This window comes from Cannabis sativa, chromosome 3, assembly GCF_029168945.1.
Source record: "Cannabis sativa cultivar Pink pepper isolate KNU-18-1 chromosome 3, ASM2916894v1, whole genome shotgun sequence".
Lineage (NCBI taxonomy): Eukaryota > Viridiplantae > Streptophyta > Magnoliopsida > Rosales > Cannabaceae > Cannabis > Cannabis sativa.
This window is the reverse complement of record NC_083603.1, coordinates 68,863,975-68,880,575: the sequence shown is the minus strand read 5'-3', so window position 1 is coordinate 68,880,575 and position 16,601 is coordinate 68,863,975. Positions and strand designations below refer to the sequence as shown.

General features: G+C 35.3%; 2 protein-coding genes across 2 annotated transcripts; one reads left to right on the top strand and one right to left on the bottom strand.

The window, feature by feature from the left end:
* Nucleotides 1–1,298: 1,298 nt before the first annotated feature.
* On the top strand, nucleotides 1,299–2,366 carry LOC115710800 (uncharacterized). Its single transcript, XM_061112786.1, has 2 exons — nucleotides 1,299–1,834; nucleotides 1,970–2,366. Exons 1-2 carry the CDS (start codon nucleotides 1,299–1,301, stop codon nucleotides 2,364–2,366), a joined length of 933 nt encoding a protein of 310 aa, XP_060968769.1.
* A 10,947-nt stretch (nucleotides 2,367–13,313) lies between these two features.
* Nucleotides 13,314–15,834, bottom strand: LOC115720163 (probable UDP-arabinopyranose mutase 1). Its single transcript, XM_061112240.1, has 4 exons — nucleotides 15,245–15,834; nucleotides 14,258–14,508; nucleotides 13,999–14,167; nucleotides 13,314–13,892 (listed from the first exon to the last, which is right to left on the bottom strand). Exons 1-4 carry the CDS (start codon nucleotides 15,566–15,568, stop codon nucleotides 13,548–13,550), a joined length of 1,089 nt encoding a protein of 362 aa, XP_060968223.1. The 5' UTR covers nucleotides 15,569–15,834; the 3' UTR covers nucleotides 13,314–13,547.
* Between the last annotated feature and the right edge of the window lie 767 nt (nucleotides 15,835–16,601).

Below are 16,601 nucleotides of genomic sequence, written 5' to 3'. Positions count from 1 at the left end.
TTCAAGGAGGAATCAAGCTAAGGTAAGCCCTAGTGGAACCCTTCTCTAGTTTTTAAGTTTTTCCTTGGTTTGAGTTTATGATTTTAGGAATTAGTGGCTGTTAGGTTTAGTTATGCATAGGGTTCGAATTCTGGGTTTAATTTGAATTGATTTTAAGCTCTGGATATTGCTTTTGAGCTATGGAGATGGTTTTGAGCAAGCTTGAGCTTTGAAACTCAAGTTTAGGTCTTTAATGGCATAAATTGATTTGGTGACTTTTTCTGGGAATTTCTAGTTGGATTATATTGTTTATGCATTATACAGGTATACTAGAAAGTTTGGTAGATTTGGCTTGATTTTGAGGTCATGGGGGCATTTTTTGGGTTTCCAGCACAGAACTGAAATTTTGGTTCTAGGGGACCTGTAGCAACTGGTCGACCGGTTGGTGTCCCAAAACCAGACTTCCGGTTGGGAACCGGTCTGCCGGTTGGGGCAGCTTTTGGAACCCTTATATTTCCCATTTTTGAGATATTTAGGATATTGCCATGTTATTTATCGATAGGGAAACATTTAGTTTCAAGTTTAAGTCCCCGGAAAGTGATTTAGTGAGTCGCTCATCTATGCTATAATTGGCATCCATCTAGCACGAGACTTTCCGTTCAGGTCGGCCAGTTCTGCTTCCTTATGTAGGTAAAGGAAAGGCGAAAGCTGAACAGGAGTGAACCTGAGCTGGGATGAGATTGTACATGTCAAAGCTGCACGACCTGGAATGTTCGGTCTCGGGACATCTGGGAATTGTATTTTGTAGTCGTTGTGCAACCTGTAATATATGTATTTTGGAATATTAACTTTAAAAAGTTTGAAAACGGGATCCCGATGCTTGTAGATATTTTAATATATTATAAAGTTTATTAATTAATATAAAAGTTTTAATTTGACACGTTTTTTAAGAAAATTCTTTGATTTGCAAAGATTGCACTGTAATTAAAAAAGCACTGTAGCGTGCCTTAGAATTAGGGCGTTACAAGGATCCCATGTCCCCTCTGTTGTTTGTATTGGGTACGGAATATATGTCTAGACTAATGGGGAAGATTGGAGAGAAAGAGGATTTTCAATTTCATGATAGGTGCTTTGAGCTTAAACTGAATCATTTAGCATTTGATGATGATGTGCTACTATTCTATCATGGAGATATATATGTTGCAGGCTCTAAAGTTATTTTCTTTCACATCTGGACTGCAACCTAATGCAAGTAAGATTGTGCGAATCAGATATTGCAGTTATCTGGATTCATGTGGCATGCCCTGCCTTTTACATACATGGGGATCCCAATCTGTGGAAAGAAAATTTCTAGAAAAGAATGTGAATTGTTCACTAAAAGAATAACAGCCAGGATCAAGAGTTGGAGCTCAAGGAATCTTTCATTTGCTGGAAGAATTACACTAATTAACTCGGTTCTAGTTGCTATTCAGGCTTATTGGAGTCAGATGATGATCATGCCAAAAAAAGTGCTGAAATCCTTAGAAGCAATCTGTAGATCTTTTCTATGGAAAGGCCAAGCTTTATTTCATGAAGCTGGGGTAGTAGCTTGGGAAAATGTCTGTCAACCAAAATCTGCAGGAGGCTTAGGAATCAAAAAGCTTGAGGAATGGAACAAGGCAGCCATATGTAAGTATATTTGGGCTATTTCAAATAAGCAGGAAAGTTTATGGCTCAGATGGGTGCATAGTGTATATATCAAGAAGCAGGAGTGGTGGAGCTTCTCTGCTTTTGTCCATTTCAGTTTTTACTGGAAGAAGATGGTAGCTCTAAAAGATCATATCAAAAATATAGCAGACAGTGCTGAATTTCTGAGGTAAAGATACACCATTGCAGCTGGATACAAGTTGTTCACTCATCCTCAAAATAGACTGCTATGGAGTAATGAAGTATGGGCTAGACTGAACACACCAAAACATAGTGTCATATTGTGGTTGGCAATGCTTAATAGATTAAAAACCAAGGATCAGTTGGTCAGATATGGTATTCAAGTGAATGAGAGATGTAGCCTTTGTGATGTTCAAAATGAAAATGGACAACACTTATTCTTTGAATGTAGTGTTGCTAGTCAGTGCTTGTTGGAGATCGAGAGTTGGCTGAAATGGAATGCACGAGCCAAGAGCCTTCCCCAATTGGTGAGATGGATCGGTAAGGCTAAAATCTCAAAATTCAAGAAACAGGTGTATGCTGCAGCAATTGCTGCTCTGGTTTACAGCATTTGGAGGACAAGAAATGTTGTAATATGGCAAGAGAACTCGTTAAACTCCAACAGACTAATCGAGGACACAAAATGGAGTCTAAAGCTTCAGATTGCTATTTTTGCCAAAGAAAATCCTGAATGTAGATAAAGATTGGTTTTATGCTTTATAGATGAAATGTATAGAAAGAAGTATTTGATCTTGTATAGATTTTTAGGCCCTTGATGGGGTGCTAGTAGGATGTAAAGATTGTTTGTGCAATACAATTCAGTGATTTATCAAAAAAAATATCACCTAGTTTATCCTAGATCAAGTGATCTCAATCCTGAGATGGTTAAGTTCTAGTTCAGTTGTATTATTTGTGTTCTTAAATCTGTTCGTTAAATTCGGCCAAATGGTTCTTCTCGTGACATATAAGTTAAGGATATGGTAGTTCAATTGAGTGGGAGCGCTAATCATAGATACGGAATCTAAAACTTCTATCCGGATATAGAAGTCAAACGATGATTTCCTTCGAGCTTGGCTTAACAGAGATAAATGGTTGAGTACTCATTTCAGGGATTATATTAGTTCACTCTGGAATATCATTTATAGGTAGCTAAGTGTTTTAAGTATAAAATACATTGAAGGGTGTAACGATAAATTAGTCCCTACTCAAGGTAGATCATCCATAGAGGATCATTGATTATTGAGATAATAACAAATGGATAATCTCATAGCGTATCTATATCGTGGAACATATAGAGCGTTCTATATAAGTGAGAGTGCAATTCTAAATCTATAGTTTTGCAAAGGAGGAATTAATAAGTTATAGAATTTACTTAGTAAATTCTAGATCTGCTTATTGGAAGCTCGGTTATATAGGCTCATGGTCCCCATACTAGTTGAGACAAACTTCTTGTAAGACTCAGTTAATTGATTTTAATTAATAAATTATAATTCTAAAATTAGACTATGTCTAGTTTATGAATTTTTCACTAAGTTATGGCTTGATTATGAAGAAATAGAATTTTAGGGTTTATTTGTTATTTAAGAGACTTTATGAAGTCTAATTAATAAATAATATAAATGACAATTTTATTTGATAATTAATTTAATTATTAAATAAATACTTTTGGTATTTATAGGATTGAAATTACAAAAGGTGGTATTTGTAAAAAAAAAATAGATAAATGATTGAGAAAAGTGGTAAAAATCTAACTAGTGATGGACCCACATAAGGGTCGGCCACTTAACCCTATTTTTTCTCTTATTTTGTCATTTTTTATTCTAATAAATAATTCAATCCTAACCCTAAGTGAATTAGTATAAAAAGAAAAGAAATGTCTCATCATCCAACTAATGACTCTTGACCTAGTTTTCTTCTTGTCAGAATATTAGAGAGTTTGAGACTTCTTCTTCTTTTTTTCTCTCTACTAATTTTTAAATTCTTAGTGTTCTTCACCATCAAAATTCGAGCCCTACTGATTGAGTGCATGCCCACCCATAGCAAGTTAGTCTTCAATCATAGTGTGTAAGACTGTGAAGAATCCAAACAACTAAAAGAGTGTCGGGCTCAGATCTTGATTATACTCTACTACAAAAAGGATACAAGCGTTAGAGATCTAAGCGGAAGGAGTCATTTAATTCCGTTGCAACTAATGTAAGGTTTCTCATACCTTTTATGTGTTTATATTATATCATTTTACAAGTTCATATTTAGGATGTTAAAAACATACTTGTTAGTAAAATTAGGTCCTGGTAAAATAAATTCCAACATACAGGCCACAACCTGTTTCTAGTTGTGGTGCTATAGAAATTATTTAAGAGTATCAAGATGAAGATCGTGTACTTGAGTTTCTCATTGGATTAATGAATCCTACAGTAGTGCACGATCACAGATCTTGATGCAAGATCCTTTTCCTAGCATCAACAAGGCCTTTGCTCTATTTTTCCAAGAGGAAAGGCAGAGAGCAATCACATCAAATAATGTTGAAATTGAAAATATTGTTGCTTCATCTTTGAACTGAAATCCTAGACAATTTGCAGGAAGTGTTCAACCACACAAACCTAAAATATTGTGTCATCACTTCGAGATTACTGGTCATATAATGACTAAGTGTTATAGGTTACATGGTTATCCTCCTGGACACAAATTATGTGGGAGATTTCTCAATAGGAATGCACCAGAACCAGGCAAGACACCTATTGCTAATCTTACTAATGCACAGGAAAATGGAAAGGCAAGTGGCAATAGAAATAGAAATGGCAATGGAAATGGTAAACTTGTGGAGCAAGATCTCATTGCTACTTTTGCCCAATGCCAAAGGCTCATGAGCATTCTGTCTCAAAAAGTTGGTGAACAACACACCTCAGTCCAAACCGGCCAGTCATCTGTGTCACAAATATCTTGTAAAATTCCCTCCCATCTGCCTTTTTCTTGGGTGATTGACGCTGGTACTACTCACCATGTGTGTTATAATCTATCTTTATTCAATAATACCTATACAGAGAAGCCCATTTCTTTTGTCAATCTTCCTAATGGGAATTCAGTTAGATTTGTCTGTCTTGGAACTGTTATAATCTCCAAAAATCTCATTCTAAGAAATGTCCTATATGTACTAGATTTAAATTTCAATATGCTTTTTATTCCTTCTTTACTTGAATCTGCTGAATGCATTTTCACTTTTCATTGTGATCACTGTGTGATTCAGGAATTTCGAAGACCCATTTGATTGGGATGGCTAAAAGAGAATGGAAACACTTTTACTTGAAGCCACCTAATAAGAATAACAACCTTCTTGTCTTTTCTTTAGATTCTAATTCCAAAATCAATAATGATACAGTTTGGCATTATAGATTGGGGCATCCCTCTTGTATTAAACTACATTCATTGAATAAAGTGATAAAATTTCAGAACCAATCTTGTCCTAACTTTCATCGTTCTATTTGTCACTAGGAAAAACAAAGAAAGTTACTTTTGTTTCTAATCATAACATTGCCAAAGAATATTTTAATATTGAGCATATTGATATATGGGAACCATATAATACTCTTACCATTGGGGGACACAAGTATTTCATTACCATTGTGGATGACCATTCTAGGTATACTTGGGTGTATTTTTGTTCGGTTTTGTACCCTAAATAAAACCCATTTCAATATAATCAGATTTAGTTATTAATAAAGATCAGAAATAATTGCATGGTTCACATTATTTATTTCATGATTATATACATATAATGTATTAATTCTATTTAAGTCCAGAACATATGAATTTGTTAATGATTATAGTGTTGTCAGCACAGTGGAATATAATCTTAATTATATGTTCGAAAGTTAATTCCCTGATTTGTCAGTTCACTGGATTTAGACTGGCATGATATAATCAGTGATAGGTATTCTTACACCTTGGATAAGTGTTATGTCCTTTCCATGGCATTGGCAAAGTTTACTAGTATCGGATGTATGGAGTATACATCGGAAGGGACCGATATTGAACTTTGATTAGATTTGTTAAAATTTACCGTAATATTTATTCAATTCAATATCACCTGTTGATCCTAGATCAAATGATCTTAATCCTGATATGGTTAGGTTCGATCTCAAGAGTATTATACATGTTCTTTGATTTGTTAGTTAAGCCTACTTTCTGGTCAAGGTGATACGTACAGTTTGGAAACATGATAGTATAATTGAGTGGGAGCGCTAACATAAATATGGAGTCTATAACTTCTATAGGAATTTAGAAGTGAAAAGATGATATCCTTTGAGCTTGGCTAAACAGAGATAAATGGTGGAGATCTCATTTCACTTCGCTGAAATATCATTTATACGGAGCTAAGTGTTTTAAGGATAAAATACATTGAAGGTGTAACGGTAATTTAGTTCCTATTCAATGTAGATCATCTATTAGAGGGTCATTGATCAAATTAAGATTATAACAATGGATAATTAATAGCGTATCTATATCGTGGAACATATAGAGCGTTCTATATGACTGAGAGTGCAATTCCAAGTTCTAAGTGTGGATTCAATAAGGAATTAATAAGTTAGGGAATTTACTTGGTAAATTCGGTTCGACTTATTGGAATCTCGGTTATATAGGCCCATGGTCCCCATACTAGTTGAGACCATACTGCTTGTAAGACTCAATTAATTGATTTTGATTAATCAATTATAATTTTAAAGTTAGACTATGTCTAGTTTATGAATTTTCACTAAGCAAGGGCGAGACTGTAAAGAAAGAGTTTATAGGGTATATTTATTAATTAAGAGACTTTGGTTATTCTAATTAATAAATATAATAAATGACAATATTATTTAATAATTAATTATAGTTATTAAATAGTTAAAATTGACATTTAAATGGTTGAATGTGAAAATTAACAATTTTTGAGAAAATGGGAAACAGAAATGATAAAACAGGAAAGTTGCAAAAGTGAGGCCTTTTTCCATAAGCCTTGGCCGGCCACATGCATAGGTTTTATCATTTAATTTTTTCATTATTTTAATGCCAAGTAATTCAATCCTAACCCTATGTGGTATTCTATAAATAGAAAGTAATGGCTTCAGGAAACACAACACAATTGCATCTCATTCCTTTCAGAGAAAATTCTTGAGCCGCCACTCTCTCTCTTTCTTCTTCTTCTTTGTTTCGAAATCCCTAAGTGATAGAGTAGTGCCCACACACAGCAAGTAGTATCTCAATCATAGTGTGGAAGATTGTGTAGAATCCAATCAAGAAGGAGAATCAGCATCAAAGGAATGAGAGACAGAGATCCAGGTTCAGATCTTGATTATGTTCTGCTACAGAAAGGAATCAAGGGCAAGAGATCTGAACGGAAGGAGTCATTATATTCCGCTGCACCCAATGTAAGGTTTCCTAAACTTTATATGTGTTTATTTCATTGTCTTAGAATTCATATTAGGATGTTAATAAAACATACATGGTAGTAAATCTAGATCCTGGTAAAATATTTCCAACAATTTTACCAAAAAAAAATTTGAGGCATAAACTGCCATTCTGAATTTCATTCAGCTCATTAAAACTCAGTACCAAAAGACTGCTAAAGTCATAAGGTCTGATAATGCAAAAGAATTGCAGTTTGACAAGCTGTTTAGTTCTCTTAGAATTGTACATCAATATTCTTGCATTTATAGACCATAACAAAATTCTGTTGTTGAGAGAAAATATCAACACTTGTTGAATGTTGCTCGATCACTTTTGTTTAAATCCCATGTCCCTATACCTTACTAGGATGAATGTGTGGCTACTGTTGTATATTTAATCAATAGAACTCCCACACTTAACTTCCAAAATGTTTCCCCTTTTGAGATTCTCAAATCCAAACCACCTAATTATAGCCATTTAAAAGCTTTTGGATGTTTATCCTATGCATCTACATTACCTAATTATGGCACTAAGTTTTCTCCAAGAGTTGTACCATGTGTTTTTATAGGCTATCCTACTGGTTTGAAAGCTTACAAGCTTTTAGATTTGAATTCTAATAAGGTGTTTTGTTGAAGAGATGTTTACTTCCATGAAACAATTTTTTTCATTTTACAAAAATGATACTCTTCCTGTTGAATATCAAGATTTCTTTTCAAAAACTATTGCAGAACCTGCTGCTTCTGATATTCAGCATGAAAGCATTTCCAATTTTGATGTTTCATCTCCAAACAGACCTATTTGAACTACTTCTAAGCCTTCATATTTGTAAGACTATCACTGTTTTCTTGCCAAAACTAATCATCTGTTGTGCCTCAGGATCATTATTCTATTTCCCAAGTGCTTGATTATAGCAGGTTGGCACCATATTTTTGAGCTACTATTTTGGCTATTTCTAGCCATTCTAAACCTAAATTTTTTCAGGAAATCTCGGGGCATTAAAGAATGGGATGATGCCATGGATACTGAGATTGATGCTCTTGAGAAAAATTACTCCTCGATAGTTGTTTCTCTCCTTGCAGATCATCATGCAATAGGTTGTAGATGGGTTTATAAGATTAAGTACAATGTTGATGGTTCAGTGGAGAGATTTAAAGGCAGACTTGTGGCTAAGGGTTACAATAAACAGGAAGGCATACATTACACTGATAACTTTACTTCTGTGACAAAATTTGTTACAGTTAAGCTTTTTTTAGCTCTTGCAGCAGTCCATGGTTTGGTATCTTCACCAACTCGATGTAAATAATACCTTTTTGCATGGGGATTTACATGAAGAAGTTTATATGTCCCTTCCTCCAGGGTATACTCCCACAGGTACACTTCCTTCAAATGTAGTGTGCAAGCTTCAAAAATTCTTATATGGTTTGAAACAAGCATCAAGGCAATGGTTCCAAAAATTTTCTACTGTCGTGATTGTAGAAGGATTTCACCACCATTCTGCTACTGACCATTCTTTGTTTATAAGACAAACCAAAGAAGCTTTTATCATTCGCTTGATCCATGTTGATGATGTTATATTAGCTAGCAACAATTTAGTTGCCTTGGAGGCTCTCAAAGTTAAGCTGTAAAGCCCGCTTAGTTAATTTGGAAATTAGCAGTTGTTTATGTTTAATTATGAAATTATTTATAGCTATTTAAATAATTTATTACTGTTATTTATGGAATTCAGAAATGCATGATTATGTCATCAGTAGCTTTTATATTTTGCATTTCCGGTGTCCGGTATTTCGGAACTCGGCGTTTGGCTCAGTAGAAATCACAACTTAGTATGTTAGTAGTTTGGGGACGGGTTTTAGACATTGGGAATGTCGGGAATGGCCGGGAATTTAGAGTTTCCCAAAAATGCCCCTTTAGTATGATTTATGTGATTTTATGGTGGAGGGGCAAAATGGTCTTTTTGCCCCATTAATGTTTTGTCTTATGTGAGTTATTAATTGGAATAAATGTTTATTTTAATTGTTAATTGTTGGCTGAAATGATTTTGGGTTAAGTGGCTTTATTCACTATGTGATTTTACAAAACATAACACTTAGAAAAATTTACAAACTTTCAACTCTCTCTCTCTATTCCTCTCTCTCTCTCTCGGCTGTGCATGTGGGTGCAAAGGGGGGGACTTTTGCTTTGATTTCTTAGTGGATTCTCATCCAAAGCCAATCAATCTTCAAGCTAGGTTAGCTCTTTGGTTTTCTCTTGAATTTTATTGAAATTTTGATGAAAATGTGATGATTCTTGCATGATTTATAGTTGCTTTATTCTTCTTGTGGTTTTGTGTTAATTTATGTGGTTTAAAGCATGTTAATTGAAGTTAAATTGGGCTGTGTTGAAGCATGTAAGATAGGTTATGCAAAGCTTTAAGTTTTCTATGTAAAAATATGTGATTTTTGAGAGAAAATGTTATATTTTGTTGCTGTGTTGTTGAGGATGTTTGCTTGAGTTTCCAGAGGTTATTTTGAGCTTGATTATGTAGAATTAAGTTGGTTTGATTGCATGTTTAGGTGTTTTTGCTCAAGTTTGAGTTTAGAACTCAAGCTTGAGCTCCAATGGCATTTTTCATGTTTGAGGTTTCTGGGTGGTTTTGATGCCTTGGATTTGTTCTAGGGATAGTTTAGAACAGGTCTGGAAAGTTTGGGACCAATTGGGGTTGAATTGGTCGAGTTATGAGAATTTTAGTTGGCTGCCTGCGAGGAACCGGAATTCCGGTTGTGCATCCGGAATTCGGATGAGGGTTCGATAATTCCCGTAACCGGAATTCGGTTGGGCAACAGCCGTGCTGTAGGTTGGGGAATTTTTCCGAACCCTAGTTTTCCTCGTTTTTATGTTTTTAGGGGTATTGCCATGCTTTTTATCGATAGGGAAACTTTTAGTTCCAAGTTTTAGTCCCCGGGAAGTGATTTAGCGTGTCACTTATAGCGTTGTGATTTTTATGGTTTAGGAGCCGATGTCCGCGCTCGGCTTCGATTCCGGTCGGGTTGACCGGCACACTGAAATCGGAATCCGGGTAAGATTAGTATAACAGTAAGCATATGTAGATTACATGTTTAGCGAGCATGTAGGAAGCCTAGATTACATTAGTTGTATGTTGGCTTCGAACCATCCAACCCTGTCACGTCGGTACGAGTGGAGTATGACCACGGCGGAGTATGACCGGTTTGACCGATCAGTGACACTTGGTTGGTGGTTCCGTGCTATTGACGTATCCCGTCGGTACGACATTTGGAGTATGACCAGCGGCGGAGTATGACCGGTTCGACCGATCGGGAGGATATAGTAACACGTCGGTACAGCTGGAGTATGACCGGCGGCGGAGTATGACCGGTTCGACCGATCAGGTTGTTACGTGTCAATAGTACCGTCCCTATGAACGTTCAGAACTCAGTACCATGTTGGACATGGCAGTAGTGGCTCAGTACCATGTTGGACATGGCAGTAGCGGGACTCAGTATCGTGTTGGACACGGCAGTTAGTATTATGTATGAGTATTATTATGCTTTTCTTACTGAGTCTGTCGACTCACAGTTTACGTTTATGTGTAGGTAAAGGCAAGGCTATAGCTGATGGACCGTGAGCGAGCTTATGAGATTGTACATGTCGGGGCGGTTAGGCCTGGAGCGTACGATCCTCGGGACAGCAAGGCTGAGATTTTTGTAACTGTCGTTAGACGACTTTTATTTTGATGTAATAGTTAAACAGTGAAACTTTTTGTAAATATTTTTATAATCGGGATCCCGAGTCTTTTATAATATGTTTTGCAAGTTTAATCAAAAAGCAAAATTTTAATTAATCACGTTTTTCCATAAACCTCGTTGATTAGCAACGAGCTGCACAGTACGTTTAAAAATCACGTAATACGCCTAAGATAGTTAGGGTGTTACATAAGCTGAACAATAAGTTTTAGCTTAAGGATCTTGGCAACCTCAAGTATTTCCTTGGATTAGAAGTGGTCAGGTCTACCAAAGGGATCTTCATCTCCCAAAGACCTTATGACTTGCAATTATTTGAAGATCTTGGCTATATGGGATGCAAGCCTGTTATTACTCCTATGTAAAGAAATCTAAAATTGTCAAGCTGAAAGGATAATCTGGCAGATCCCAAGATGTATCAAAGAAATGTTGGTAAGCTTTAGTATATTACCATTACTCGGCTAGAAATTTCCTTAACTGTCAACAAGCTAAGTAAGTATCTTGCTATTTCTAAGTCTTGCCACATGAAGGTTGCTCAACGAGTTCTTCAGTACATTAAGAGTTGTCTTGGACGTGGATTCTTCTTCCCTGCTACTTCAGCCATTAAACTTAAGGCTTATACTGATGTTGATTGGGCAGCTTGCTCTGATACAAGACGATCTATTACAGGCTTTCGCATTTTCCTTGGTGATTCGTTGATTTCATGGAAAAGTAAGAAACAACAAATTGTTTCTCGCTCTTTAGCAAAGGCTGAATATAGAGTTGTGGCCAACACGACTTGTGAATTGGTTTGGCTTTTATCTGACCTTAAAGAGCTCAACATAGATCACCAAGGACCTTCCTTGATGTATTGTGACAATAAGTCTGCTCAACACATAGTAGCCAACCCCGTCTTCCATGAAAGGACTAAACATATCAAAATCAATTGTCACTTGGTTCGTGAAAAGCTTCATTGGGTGTTCATAAAATAGTCGATCCAATCCAATCTGCACGATCCAATCCAATCCAATCCGCAAAGTGCGGATATCCGCACTTGTGCGGATATCCGCACTTGTGCGGATTGGATTGGATTGGAAAATTCAAAATCCACACTTGTGCGGATTGGATGTTGATTGACATGTAAAAGTAACCGATCCAATCCAATCCACACATATTTATAACAAAATTAAAAAATTATATATACAAATAACATTTTAATATAAAGAAAATAGTAATTTAAAAGTCTAATACATATAATACAATTATATTGTAAAATTTCATAGATAAAATGTATATTCTATTCTTATATTTTTTTTTTTCTACATACAATTTAAAATAAAATTAAATATTTTTTTATATATACAATTTTTTTTCTTCCTTTAAATTTTTAATTTGTTATTTTATTTATTTAATGTGTTGTTGGAGACTTAAAATAACTATAATTTGTTTTATTTTGTTGCTAGTTATGTGAAAAAAAAAATATTTTTTTTCATAAATATTAAATAATTTAATATTAAAAAGTAACCAATCCAAAGTAACCGATCCAATCCGCACTTTTGCGGATTGGATTGGATTGGATTTGAGCTATTATGGGGATTGGATTGGATTAAAAAATAAAATCCGCACTAAGTGGGGATTGGATGTTGTTTGACCAAAAAAGTGTGGATTGGAAAGGATGAACAGCCCTAAGCTTCAGCAAAGCATAATCAAAACCAGTAATTTTTCTTTAAAAGACGCCAGCTGATGTGTTTACTATACCACTTTTTCCTACTCAATTTAATATTCTCAAAGACAAGATTAGACTAATTAGCATTAGCACTCCATCTTGAGGGGTGTATTAAGAGTAGTGAGCTAGAGTTGTTAGTGATTAGCTAGTTGGTTAGTTATGTGAACCGTCAATACTCTTATTTTTCTGATTTTCTATTATTGCTCCTCTCTTCATTGTATTGATTAGGAGCTTAAGCTATATAAGGCTCACTCCTCTTGTACTCATATTGTTTTGAACACAATCATCTTCTTGCTCTGTTTTTTACTTTTCTTCTCTGTTCTAGTTTTGTAATATTCTTGAAAACCGAGAGCAAACTTAGTGAGAAAATGTGAAGAGGAGCAAAAACCTAGTAGTGGAAAAATCAAAAGAAAAAAAGTACTCCTTATTAATAAGGGGATTCGGTCCGATTCATTGACCGACTACTAGTCGTTTGCCAAACCCAAAAGTTATGGCAGTAATCATAGCCGTGTTAAGCACTCTCAGTACTTGGAAAGGTCGTCTCCCACTAAAAAAGACCTTGGTGATTTGGTAAATGGCAACCAATGGTTTGTAGTTCTTGATTTTAGAGGACTTTTTTTGACTCTTCGTAAAGGTAAAGGAGTTCGGTATTGGCCGATTCAAGTACGAAAAACTTAAAAGAGTTTGGTCATAAAATGAAGACAGGAGTCGAAGCCACTGATATAACATACTACAATCTTAAATGAAATTTCCAATAAAATAAAAAATGGAAAGACACAGTATTTAATTAAAATGAATATTCAAATCAAATCTATAATAAGGAATACAGAAACCGGTATTGTTTATTGATCTAAACTCATGAAACTAAGATAAATATGATAGAATAAACCTCCCACCTCTGCCAAATGAATACTCCGAGCTCCAAACGCGAAAAGCTTTGGAAAGAAAGATAGATTAAAGGTACAAGGAAACAACTCTCTAAGGACTGTCAAAAGGTTATGTCAATCACAAAACACCTATTTCTTGGGTCCATTGGTGAGTTCAGCAGCAGTGCTTCCAGCAACCGGGTTCAGCTCATCCCAAGCCTCAATCCAAGTGACCATGGCATCCGAAAGCTTGATGAAGTACTCATCCACCTTACCAAGCTTGGCCTTGACTTGCTTGGAGAGCTCAATGTAGCACTTTTGGACGGTAGTACATTCCTTCGGAAGGGAGACAGCTTGGAAGAAGGGGATCAACTCTTCTTGCCAGTAGATTCCCTTGTACTCCTTCTTAAGGTTCACAAATGGGTTGCTTGCCTTGCTGTGCCAAATGTAGGGCAAACCTGTCTTCACTCCCCATCCCAAGTGGTCACAGATAACCTACATAAAGAAGAAATCAGTAAGCAACCAAACAAAACAGAACAAAAGATATTTTCATGTAAGATAACTACATAGGAAAGATCGTATAATGGAAAATGGGAGATACCTTGATACACCAACCAGCCCACATATCGTCGTAACGTCCGATTGGCTGGCCATCACCCATGAGTCCAAAGTACATTGCAGGGCCGATCAATTCACGGTTGAATGCAAGATTCATACCACACATGGGGAAGAGAGTTCCCTTAGGGATAGTCAAGACTGCATCCACGTACCTAACAAATAACACGCGCAGATAAGATCAGAAAATTTTAATTCCATATAGGTAACAAGTAATTTTACAATGTAGGAAGCAGCAAATGTACCTGCTGTTTCTCTCAAGAGGCTTAACAAGTTGGGTGGGAGCATCGTAGTCTGGGATGTTGAGCCAGAGACCATGAGAAACAGCGGTTGGGACACCTTCCCGAAGACTGAATGGATAACCACGGACAAAATCTGCACCCTCACGGTATGGATCGTAGAGGGTGTTAAAGAAAAATGGTGTTGAAGGACTCAGAACGTTCTTAATGTGCTGCTCAAGAGCATTGATTTCTTTGCCGGAAGGATCTTTTGCGACCTGAAATTCAAAAATGAAAATTGTAAGACTCCCAAAAGCAAAGCCAGTTTCACAAGCACGACTTACAAGATTAATAGATCTATCTCATAAGTTACAAAGCTCACACAAAATCTCACTCTCAACGCTATAGACTGGAGACAAAAAAATCAACCTTCTAACCTCAACATATATTTAGCCTTACAACTTCTAAAGCCCATGAAATGTCAAGTAGATATGGCTAGACAGCAAAACAATCAAGATCTATATCAATGCAATTCAAGACAAACCAACTTGGGTGATGATTAAAATGTCAAGTCAACTGAAAAATTGTATCAACTACGACTACAAAAAGATCTGATGAGTAAGGCGGCATAGACATAATAAACTTTTTTAACCAACCAAAAAGTGTAGAAAAGTAATAATACTCAAAATTCAAACCCAAAAAGCAGATCAGAGAAAACTACAAAAAAATAGTACCGTTTTAATCGACAAAAAACAATAACGAGCAAGAACTAGATACAGATCCAACGAAACAAATCAAATCTAGCCTTTAAGAAAAGGCCAGATCAAGTGAAAACTAAACCTCGACACAAATCATACCCGAAAAACGAAAGAGGTTCATAAATCTAATTTCAAAATTCAAAACCAAAAGGCATCGGGATCCAAAAATCCAATCGATCCAATACTCAAAACGCACATCAGAAGCAGACCCGTTTGAACAAAAGAAAAGGCAAAAGAAGAGGAAAACAAAACTCACAAAGCAGTCATCGTCAATGGTGTAGATGTACTTCTTCTTGGAGACCATGTAGCCGAAGCAACGACAAGCAGAGTCCTTGAACGAAATGCAGGAAGCCTTAGGACCCAGAATTCGATTGATGTCGTTTCTGTTGTAGAGCTCGTAATCGAAGCCCTCTGGGACCTTGATAGTCTTGGAGGGGTCACCATCTTGGACGATGATCAAATGGTATGGCTGGAAGAAGGGCCTCCACATCTCCAAGAAATCGAGGTTCCGGATTGTGGGTATCACAATATCGAGTTCATCTTTCAGCAATGGAGTCGGAGAGACCTTGCTGTCAGCCATGGCTGCAAGGGAAAAATAAGATAGAAAGAGAAATTGGGGATTTGAGTTGCTTTGTTTTGAGAGAAATGAGAACTGAGATGGGACTGTATTTGTAGGATTTTGAAAACAGACATGAACCCCGAGACTTTGTGAGTGTCCACACAATGCCCTGCCACGTGGCAATATAAGGGTATTTTCGGTAAACTAATCAAATGTACTTTTTCTAGGAAACAGCTAGGGATTTTTTTTTGAAAGAACAGCTAGGGATTTTTTTTTTTGCTGAACAACAGCTAGGGATTTTTTTTTTTTGATAGCAAACAGCTAGGGATTTTTACAATGCTAAATTTAGTATTTTTTTTACATTTTTATTTATTTAATTTTTTTACTTTTTTATAAAATTTATTTTTTAAGAAATTCTTTAATTACAAATATACTTTAATTGTTTATGTTGTGTTTTCTTTTAATTTTTTAATCTCTTTTACATATAAACTCCCTTTCTTTCTCTTTCTCTTTTTTTCTTTTTTTTTTTTCATTTTATCTTCGTTCTCTTCATTTTTCTCTCTCTCTCTCTTCATTTTTCTCTCTCTTTTATATTTTTTTATCGTATTATTTTTTTTATAATTTATTTTTTATATATATTTTTTTAAAACTTATTATTTTTTTATATTTTTAATTTAAGATAATAATTCTTTCTTTTAATTAAATTATAATGACTATGATATTTTTATACACTTATTTTACTTTAAGGCTATTAATACTATAAATAAATACTTCACATTTTTTAAAATAATGCAAATTAGATTAGTTTATGATATATTTTGGACACGTTGGTGTGTAATATTATTAATGTGATAATTTTTTAGTTATATTAACACCTCTAATAATCATGTATTTTGTTGGTGATGTGGTATTATTTTTTGTTGTTTTGTAATATAGTTTCTTAATTTGTATAGTGTAGGATTGATGATGAGTTGATTTTTTGTTAGTTTGTAATTTATTCTAGGTTGACGCAAAATAAGATTGATACATGTCATTTTTGAGTTATTTGTTGGTT

What these genes read in the sequence shown, in the direction of transcription:
- LOC115720163 (XM_061112240.1), bottom strand. Translation starts at nt 15,568, where the DNA reads ATGGCTGACAGCAAGGTCTCTCCGACTCCATTGCTGAAAGATGAACTC. An exon ending in CCTCTTGAGAGAAACAGCAG is followed by an intron (nt 14,168 to 14,257) that starts GTACATTTGCTG and finishes GTTATTTGTTAG; the next exon opens with GTACGTGGATGCAGTCTTGA. An exon ending in GGGCTGGTTGGTGTATCAAG is followed by an intron (nt 13,893 to 13,998) that starts GTATCTCCCATT and finishes TTCTTTATGTAG; the next exon opens with GTTATCTGTGACCACTTGGG.
- LOC115710800 (XM_061112786.1), top strand. Translation starts at nt 1,299, where the DNA reads ATGGGGATCCCAATCTGTGGAAAGAAAATTTCTAGAAAAGAATGTGAA. An exon ending in GACAGTGCTGAATTTCTGAG is followed by an intron (nt 1,835 to 1,969) that starts GTAAAGATACAC and finishes AATGCTTAATAG; the next exon opens with ATTAAAAACCAAGGATCAGT.